The following is a 10,754-nucleotide window of genomic DNA, read 5'->3' as shown; positions in this document are numbered from 1 at the left end:
TCAGTCCCTAAACCCTCCCCCCCCCAATACGTTTTCTTCAATAGTATTAACAGAAACTTGGCTAATACACACAGACACGGTACCGCACCTTCCTGGTTACAAGTGCGTAAGCCTTAGTAGGGATATAAAAAGGGGCGGTGGTATAGCAATTTTTATAAAGGATTGTGTATGGTATGAAGTGGTGAGCGAGCTGACTAGATGCGATCAAGTTATTGAAAGCCTGTTTGTCAAATTGTCGAACGTCACTGTTTGCGCGATCTACAGACAACCCGCAGGCAAATCGATGGAGTTTATCGACTTCATCGACAATGCTCTTCACACTTTACAGACTGTAACAAAATCATTTATGCTTCTTGGTGACGTCAATATAGACACCATATCAGATAGTCCATGTGCAAGAGACTTTTATGACATACTAAATTCCTATGCCTGATCTAATCTGATATCACTGCCAACCAGGGCCACAGTACATACCGCCACGTGTCTTGATGTGTGTGTTACCAACACAGATGATGCAAATGTTACGGCTGGTGTTCTCAGATATGACATCAGCGATCATTTGCCAGTGTTCTGCTTGGGCTTTCCTTCCGAGAAAAAATATGTTTTTCTTCAAGAAAAAATTTTATATCGAGCAATAACTAATAAAATCTTGATGACGTTTCAAAACTATATAGCAGTAGATAACTGGGTTGATGTGTTCAAGCAACGCAACGCCACACTGGCTTACCAGGTCTTTTTGATGAAATTTCAGCATTGCTACGATTTGGCCTTTCCACAACGAGAAAGTGGCCAGAAAAGTAAACGGATTAGAAAACCATGGGTTACTAGTGAGCTGTACAGAAGAATAAAAGAGAAAAACCGAAAATTTCAACACTTTCTTAAAACCCGAGACCCATGCGTACTGAATGAATTCAAACAACTGAGAAACAAATAAAACTCGGATCTAAAACACGCAAAGTCCATTTATTTCCAAACTAAATTCGAGGACGTTCAAAATTACAGCAAAAAGACATGGGAGCTACTAAACAACATATTAGCAAGAAATCAAGCTGACTGTGGTGTGAAGGAAATCTGCATTGACAATGTGCTTCTAACTGGGAACAATTTAGTAGAAGCAATGAATCGGCATTTCGTCAAAGTAGGTGTTTATTCAGGACGGCATGGCACTTCCAGTGACTGCGTACATATAAATAGCTTGATGGAGTCAATCATGCTTGCCCCTACAACGTCTCATGAAATTGGAGCAATAATAGGAAATCTAAAAAACCAAGTCGCTTGTGGTGACTACGGGATAAAAGTTTCGCCTATTAAGCATGTGGTATTCTTGATAAGCCCCATATTATCGCGTATAATAAATCAGATGCTTCTTAGCGGAGATTTTCCAGATGATTTGAAGATCGCAAAAGATACACCTGTCTACAAAGGCGGTGGTGAGACCAACATTAAGAACTACAGGCCCATTTCAGTTCTGACAGTGTTTTCAAAGGTATTTGAATACGTCATCAATCACAGTCTAAGTGGTTTCTTTAATAAACACCGAGTAATAACAAAAGTTCAGTGCGGCTTTCAAGCAAACAAATCAGCAGAGATTGCTCTCGTTGACATAAAGGATAATATAATTGAAAATATAGAAAAAAAATTGCTCACTCTTGGCTTATTTATAGATTTCAGCAAAGCCTTCGACACTGTCCAACATAATATTTTGTTAAGAAAATTAGAAAAATATGGTATTAGAGGAGTGGCAATAAAACTCATCCGGAGTTGTCTAGAGAAACGTCATCAATATGTACGTGTTAACAATTGGTCCTCCAGCAAACTCGAAGTACAACAGGGCGTTCCCCAGGGCTCTATTCTGGGTCCCCTACTCTTTATCTATATAAATGATATTATAGCAATACATGGATCCCCGCAATTATTAATGTATGCAGATGATACTAGTGTTTTTTCAGCGGAGAAACCATGCAATGTTTAGAGACATCTGTTAATGACTACTTATTACAGTTATCTGCATGGCTTCAAAGAAATCGCTTGAGTCTAAATATAAATAAAGCAAAGTACGTCATTTTTAAGCCAATTAATAAACATGACTGCTACCCGGTTAACATTAGATTTGAAGGGCGCTTCCTGGAACAGGTTACTGAACAAAAGTTTTAGGTGTGTGGTTTAACCACAACCTCTCATGGAATACTCACGTTATTCAACTAAAATCAAGCCTTTGTCGCACCATTGGGTGCATTTACAAAGTACAACATCTAATACCCAAACGTTTAAGGCAGGCACTATACTATTCACTGGTTTACTCTAGAATGAGCTATGGAATTTTGACTTGGGGAACAACAACAGCTACTAACTACTACAAACTTAATGTATTACAAAATAAAATTTTGCGCATACTGGAAAATTTCAAAGGCAACAAGCAGTTATTGAGAACACAGCCGTTATTTACCAAATATAACATGTTGAAGGCTGACCAGGTGTACTACATTAAGCTATTGCAATGGATCAATAAATACAAGTTACATATTTCCGCAGTGCCCAGCTCAACTTCATACAGTACCCGAAACTCAAAACGAAAAATGCCGCAAGTTAGAACCAACTATGGAAGGCAAGCATTATCTTTTCAAATAACCAATGTTCTAAACAGAAGAGATATTCAAGTAGATTTTAGTAAAGGTGTACATACATTTAAGAAATACTGTAGGAAGTTTCTTGTGAACAGTGACATTATGTTTTCATTATTGTAAATTACCTCAAAAAGTGCGCTTTGTTCTCCCTAGCCATGCTCCTCTCAGCTACTGCAATTTTGATACACTGCTGTTAAATTGTGCTTGGTTTCTGTGTCTTGGTTTTTGTGATGAGTGCCACGGCTATGGAGGATGTTGTTGAACGTGCTGACTGGTAACTGAATTGCTGTGTTCTGTATTTATGTTGCAGACATTATGTTGCGTATGTAAATATTTTGTACGAATTATTTGCTGACTTTATATTCGAGCAGTCACTAGTCCCCCTTTTTATTATTGCCCCCTGTCTGAACCTATGATGTCTGCCTGACTGAACTTTGTTGATGTATTTTGTCAGTGTATATTGTGCAAGGGGGCCGGGGCCCTTGTCAGGTGCTCTGTCGCCTTTAGCCTCGGCCCCCTCTTAGACTGTGTCTGAGGAAACAATAAAGAAAGAAAGAAAGAAGGGCATAGAGACTTGCACAGAAAGTACTTGAGTGTAAGCCGCTCGCGCAAACCAGGCGCTCTGAGAAAGCATAAAAGTACCTTCAGTGTCCTCTGAGCCGATTAACGGTGGGCACGGTGCTCTAGTACTGACTCAGAAGACTCGAGTACTGGCTGTTCGCTCAGAGGAGGATCACCTAATTTCCTCAACGTGCTGGACAAATATTGTCTTATGCTTCAAATTGAGGACAATGAAACAATAAGTGGTCAATTCTCCTCCCTTCCACAAACGTCACATGCAGGACTATCAGCCATTCCAATTAGTGCTGAGTAGGCATTCGTGAAGACAACTAAAGACGTCAACATTGTATGCCACTTCGTTTCCGTTTTTGAGTAATCGGCTAAATTAAAGAAACAGACACAAGAAAAGGAGCACGACAACTCGATCGAACATGCATATCACAGGTGTACCTTAATAGTAACAATTTATTTTGCTTGCTATCTGTAATGAAATTGTTAAAACTGCCCTGACAGATGTAGTGCTGTCACCACCTTTCACATACAGAGACTAAAGGAGGCCAGTGTTACAAATATATCAACAAGGGCACATTCCTCGAACACCCTTCTACGTCGAATGACGGGAAAATAAAGCATTTATGTTGTGCCCATAGAACAGGTATACCTGTTCTATGGGTACAACAAATGCTTCTATATATAGAAGCGACTTCGGTGATTTGGAATATAAAAAACGCTTATCACAAATTAGTGGCCTTTGGTACTGACGTCATAGATGAGAGCTTGTGGGCTTGCCCTCGTCGTTATGCAAGCCACTGACGGCCGCTTTGCCACTGCTCTGTTGCACAAACTCCCCTTTGTAATCTCGTAACTTCGGGACCAAATGCGACATCTTCCCTTCAGCCCCGTTGACATTGGGAAATTCGTCCTTGAGTTCTTTCTCTTTTGTCGCACGTCGAGCCTCGAAGATGAGTTTGTCTAGTCTGCCCGTTGGAGCTTCGCAGAAAATGAACATGAAGTAGCTGATTAGGAAGCTCCAAACGAGTACGCTGAAGGAGAACGAAACCTGCAAGAAGAACAGAATAGAGGACAGTGCATGAGAAAATAAAGAGTATTAACCATACAATTCAACAAAATATGTTTACAATTCTACAATAATAACTACAATTCAACAAAACAGCTCTTTCCGCGCCCACTGTAAGCCTTTTCACCATAATGGAGTATATGTCCTGTGCACGACACAAGTAACACAGGCGAGGAATGAATTTCATAGCTTAACCTCACATATCGTGAACAGCAGTGCAAGCATGAAAAGTTTGCAATACATTGCGAGTTTGTAGGCCTTACAACTGCTGAATTAAGATCAGTTTTGAGTTTGATAGTTTATACCTGGTATGGCATAGTGAGCTCTTTTAAACACGACTATTCCTGCTCCGATGGACAAACGCATTGCCCAGCTGCGCCAGTCTGAACGCCGCTCGTGCGACAATGTTTAGCTCCAAAGGCGTCTCGCGTGGCGCGACAACCGAACCATCTGTGCACGCAATGCATGCACGATCCAGTAGTGGCTTATTTCGTCTACACAACGATACCCAAATCAAGTAAGTGGGTACTATGGTTGCAAATGTGTAAGTGATAACGCTATAACGTGTTTTACAGCGAAGCTGTTTACCTCTACAACCGGCGATTCTTTCGTGGGCTCCATGTTGCGGGAACCGCACTAGATCTCGCTTGCCTCTCACAATGTGAGATCGCTTGGTCTTCACTCCAAAGGTATAACGCATGACTTCGTACTCAACGAGGTTCAGGTGCTGTCTCTCTCGGAGACGTGGACGGACATAGTCGCCGAAGTGACCGGCTACGTTAGAATAACGGCCGTGAAACGAAGTGACAACCGCTCTGCCCGAGTCGCTGTCTATGCAAGGAAAGAAGCATGCGTGACCGCGTACACGCGTAAGTCTTACCCGATCGACTGCGACGATGTGTGTGCCGTGATAACCCGCGATGGAATCGTCATCTTCACCGTGTACATTTCGCAGGGCACTTCTAAGCCCAACTACAGCGGTTCATGCGAACCCACTTCTCGGTGTTGGCGAGAGATAAAACTACGCCTTTCGTCATCGTGGGGGACTTTAAAGTCGACATACCGAAACAGGAAAACAAGTGGTTCGTAGACTTTCTCTTCGAAGAGTTTGTACTAAAATGTTACACAGAAAAGAAACTACCAAGCACCGTCCGTGACTCGTTTGTCGAGCTAAGGTTGGCAAAGAAGGTGGCAACTGTCAAAACCGAAAACCTCAGTGTATACCACATCGATGACAAAGCCATCGTGAACGTCGTTGAAGCAATAAATGATTATACACTCCATTTTAAGACGTACTCATGTCATTCATTACACTAGAATAGGTTAAGTGGACGGTAACAGCTTCGCTGGCAATCCACCTTCACAGAGTAGATTGGGCCTTCAAATTTTTTTACTTCAGTTTCAGCAAGCTACCCCCTTTGGAGCTTTTTAAAGAAGCTTCACGTCAACAAGCAAAAAAATGCGTTTTTACTTTTCTACTGTTTCATATACAGGGTGTCTTAATTACTTAGCTGCCCGAAAGATATACAAGTGCTAGAATATCAAAGTGTCACATAGTGCAATTCTGAGCATTGTATTAACGCTAGAGAAGGCCGTACATACGTCCGGCCTTAGCTCAAAAATAAAGCAAAAGCAAACGAGAACGAAAGGTTCCTTCACTGTCCGCCTGTAATCCCTGTCTGCGTGACGCTGACTGAATGAATGCGCCATCGAAGCGTTAGTCGTGCATGATGGGCGATACGCTCCTCCCTTCTATGGAAAACGCAGCCGGATCTCGTCGCAGGTCGGCTGACACCAGCCTTTGCTGCAGATCTTTGCTCCAGGGCGTGGTGTCAGTGTGTGGGTTATAGCAGATCCATATTTTACATGAATAATCACAGCTACTACTACCGAACCGTGGCAGATTGCTTCCGCCTGAAGCTAACGAAAACTAACGCTTTCTTTGCCCCTGTTCACTTACAATGAAGAAATGCGAGTAGTGCAGCCGTTCCTGCGATATGTGCATCGTGAGCTGTGCGAAGGGCAAATGGACAATGTACACGCCGAAGGCCAGCCTGCTGAGGGGCGTGAATGCACTCCATGACAGGAACGTGCACAGGAAGCCTGCGTGATGAGAAAAACAAAATATAAACAAACTCTCCATAGACCTGAGTAAGCCTTTGGCAATTCTGGTTGATAGTTGCTACACTACGTTGTAGTTGTTTACAACTAATTCTTGCTATCTATGTAGCATAACCCAAGTTAACAAGACAGAGAACATCGGTAAGAATAAGCTTTACTCGGCATTTTTTATGTGCATGTGATTTTTTATCATTACATATGCGAGTGAGTCTAGATTTACGTGCTGCTTCTAGAGTAGCGGTGACCACAATACGCGGAGGCGGCGTAAAGAAATATCACAGGTTCGTGGCACTGTTTCTATTTAGCACGTCCCGTCGCAGACTTTTCGCGCGTACCAGAAAGAAGCAGGCATTCTTTTTTTTAAACTTGTTTCCTACGATAGCCGCAGCGGACTCCTGACACCAAGAACCGTCAAGCCGCATATACAAATATCGTACTAGAAGTAAAACACGGCGGCGTTATTTTCTCAGTGAAGCACGACGGCACAATATGTCATTGTTATAAAGAATGGGCACAGCACACCAATGCAAGACACTCTGCAAGCACATCGCGACTATCCAGAAGTTGAGTGGGTTATTAAAAAAAACAGAAAAGGAATGATAAAGCATTCTCGCACAAATTACGGCGATGAATTTGACCGAAGCTGCATACCGATTAAGAATTTAGACGTTAGAGTTTCCCGAAATACAACGGGTAAGCTTCTTGCTGCCCTCGACTAACGGTAAAAAATATGAGTATAAAAACATAAAACACAAAACACACGTTGGTTCTGTGTGTAGCTGGTGATAGCATAGTAGTGCACCATGGGTGTAACTGATCCGCACGTCAGCGGCGCTCGAGCACTAACAAGGGGAAGGAACAGTTGTAAGAAAATGCGCTTGACCTTCGTGACTTTACAAGCATAAACAATTAAAAAAATAACGGGCGATGGCCTCCAGGAAGCCGGGACAAATTATCGTCGTCTCTTTCACATCCTGATCAATGTGTATACCCCTGTGGCGGCAGGTGACCACCATCAAAAGGAAGTCGTCTTGGCCCGACGTGGTTTGCGTAATGAATACAGGTTTGCCATCGCAAGCGAGCGCCCATATATGTGCGGCCCTTGGCTCCCACTTATGCCTACGCGCACTGAAAGAGCACGTCTGCTCTCATGAAAACCATGCAGCGTTGTCGAAGCTAAAAGTGGCTTCAGCCGGTCAGGATAGAATTGGCCGCATCGCGCAAACTTTTTGAAAGGTTGGCGACTAACGAGAGCCCCTATATGGACAGACGCGTTAACTAACAATAAGATAACCGTGGCTCTATAGAGCTAATCGTACTACGAAATAAACAATGAAGCCATGTGAAGCATGAGGGAGTTTAACTCTATTCTTGCTTTATGAATACTCAAATATAATGCTAAATGCTACAATAACCTTCAAATTCTTAAATGAGATGAAAAATAAACGTGGAAACAACGGCAAAAGCCAGAGACAAAGTCACAATCAAAGAATGGCACTCTTGAAATGCTGAGTTACGGCGATGGCTGTCCATCTCGCTCTTGGAGGTTTAGCGAGAGCCACTCACACCCATAGCGGCATTAGCGGTACGCCCACCCATCCGTGATGATGTGACGTAGAGCACCGCAAGCGTGAAGCATGTTTCACGTGACGCGATTTTCATCGCATCTAAGTGCGATTTCGGTCGCAAGTTCGCGATGTACGAAAATGTCACAGTTGTTGCACGGCATGCTTTTACGAAGGGGAAATTTAAAGAATGTGTAACTACCACTAAATGCTCTGTCAAAAGCATATGACATAACAGCATAGTATTCGACGTTTCAACGTTGCGCAATACCCGCCACCATTTGCCACCAATGCAGCTTTGTGAATGGAATTTTTTGTTTGTTTATGGAACTAGTAACATGACTGTAATACTCTAACTCACTACCTCGCCGTAAACATTCCCTGCCTTTCCTTGCTTCTCCCTCTCTAGCTCCTGTACAATACATGCAACAAGGTAGAAATGAGTGAAGCACCTTGCATTTCTAAACAGTAGGTAACACATTAAACAAAAGCAAATCAAAATCGTGCAGTGAAGTTAGCGAGTTGCATCGATTCCCGTGAATTTTGCGTGCGCACTGAGCTTGCACGTCCGCAGATAATCAACTGCGCAGACGTACCACAATGCATAAGCAATGCCCGACAATGGAGAAGCAGAATTTCTTATAAGTTTGCAATTACACTCATTATTACATAAACTCGCATAACCACATCCTGTCATTACTGCCTCGATAATTAAAGTGTAACGAAACTTACTAGATATACAATGACAGTATGACATTTGTTTATCGGAATGTTCTTTTTACTGTAGTCGGGTACTGTGCTGGGTGAGTTGGTGCATTGATAAGAAAGGCAATGTGGCGCAACGTAACATAACATGCGAAAAAAAAAGAGACAGAAGTAAGAACGTGAGACGTCCTGTCTGGCACTCTTTCTGGCACCTCCTTTTTCTTCCATGCGTTATTCCACATTGCGCCACAATACCTTTATTCTTCTTTCTACATTGTAAGGTACAGCTGCTTGCTCATTTATTCCATAGTGTGATCTAAAGGCATGTGTGTGCAAACTCCGCAAAATTTTATTCAGCCCAGCTTACGGAGACTCGGACTCGGACTCAGCCAAACTTTTACTCAGCTGAACGGGCTCTGTCTCATATTCACCAAAATTCCACTCAACGAGGGTCAGACGAACTCAGCCTCATAGTTCGGTCCAAGACTTGGTGAGCTCACTCGAGCTCATGGCACTTCATTACATGACATTAAACTTGTGACCTGCGCGGTGCATAAGCAAACATTGTGCAAGAATGCGTATAGCATGAGATGAAAATGAGAAATGCCTTACAAAGTGCACTTAGTTGTACAGAATTTACCTGACCGTTGCATGAAAGCTGCGCCTCATGTAGATTGCAACTAGTGAATGTGTCCTGCATCATAATTTTTTCCTATACTATTGGCTATTTTAGCCATTACGGGGTGGGCCACGCATTGTACCCTCAACACAATGTTGGGTAAATGGCTGTCGTGGAATATATCAATAAGCGCTTACATCCCTAAAAGTAAAACAATTGGAACACGATACAAACCCGTGCGCATAATAAGACGGGCATGAATGCTAGATACATGTACAGATGGAATCTCACATCGGCCGAGTTTGGCGCCATATATTGCAAAAAAGCACAGGCCTACACTGCAATGAGGCCACGCATAGTCAAGTCACTTGCCGGATCCACGGGATATAGGCTAAACATACCTGGAACCTAGCAGTTACCGCGAAGTAACAGCTACAGACGCCGCTGCAGTCCGCAGCCGGTCACCTCAACGAGCCTAGACATGTCTGTTCTCTCCGTAATTGTACTTGCATGCTTTCATTGTATATATTGTCATGTAGTAGTGACGGCAAACAACACAGTAGCAATACTGTGAATGACGAATCTTTTATTGGGCAAACCTCTGCCCACAATAGCAGGCTGCACTTAAAGCACAAGGATAGCGTCGAACACAGTCGGCGATGGTTGAAAATCTGATCTGCCGGTCGAGCACGTAGTTTGAGGTTACACTTGTCGATTACAGTGATACCATATTCTTGGAGTCTGAGGTATCACCGCACCACGGGTCTTGAAGGGTCTTTTATGATCGCTAGCCAATACAACGCGTGATGGTCGGTGACAACATTGAACAGCCTGCCATATAGGTAAGGGCGGAATTTTTCTGTAGCTCTAATGATGACGAGGCATTTCTTCGCGGTCGTAAAATTTTTTACTCCCGCATTTGACAGCGAAGGGCTAGCGTAAGCTATCACCCGTTCAAGTGCGTCCTTCCTCTGGACTAGGACGGCACCGAGGCCTAGGCTAATCGAGTACAAAATTTTAGCGCTGTATATTGTATTTGTAATATTGTAGTTAGGCGATATCGTAGTAAGGTATGATGGTGTCTTAAATCTAATCTTGAATCTCGACACTAAAAAGTATACCGGTTCAGATGGTATCCGGAATTCTTTACTTGTAAGATACCCCCTGTGGAGAGCTCAGTACCTTACTGTAGTTTTTCAGTAATCCTTAGACTCTAGTGAAGTACCAACTCAGCCAAAGTCCTGCCTTTGTCTATATCAGGTAAAAAAGAACTTCTGTCAAATTACACGCCGATATCTCTCACACCCGTCATGCAAGATGACATTATTCCTGCACATTATTCACAAACATACAACCGAATTCCTTAACTTCGATGATGTTCCAACATCTGCCCCAGCCTGTTTCCCATCGTTGTTATAGCACTGTAATGCAATCAGTCGATTTTTTTCATGATATAACTTCTAACCTAGGCATAGGTAATC

General features: G+C 42.8%; 1 protein-coding gene across 1 annotated transcript in view; it reads right to left on the bottom strand.

The window, feature by feature from the left end:
* Positions 1–232: 232 nt before the first annotated feature.
* Positions 233–10,754, bottom strand: part of LOC142576817 (nose resistant to fluoxetine protein 6-like) — a 125,682-nt gene continuing 115,160 nt past the window's right edge. The window contains exons 14-15 of the mRNA XM_075687051.1: positions 6,224–6,366; positions 233–4,245 (exon numbers count right to left, since the gene is read on the bottom strand). Of these exons, the coding sequence (XP_075543166.1) occupies positions 3,949–4,245; positions 6,224–6,366 (440 nt within the window). The 3' untranslated portion in view covers positions 233–3,948. The remainder of the gene's footprint in view (positions 4,246–6,223; positions 6,367–10,754) is intronic.

Source organism: Dermacentor variabilis, chromosome 1 (genome assembly GCF_050947875.1).
Source record: "Dermacentor variabilis isolate Ectoservices chromosome 1, ASM5094787v1, whole genome shotgun sequence".
Lineage (NCBI taxonomy): Eukaryota > Metazoa > Arthropoda > Arachnida > Ixodida > Ixodidae > Dermacentor > Dermacentor variabilis.
The sequence above is the reverse complement of the archived record's forward strand: the minus strand, read 5'-3'. Positions and strand labels throughout refer to the sequence as shown.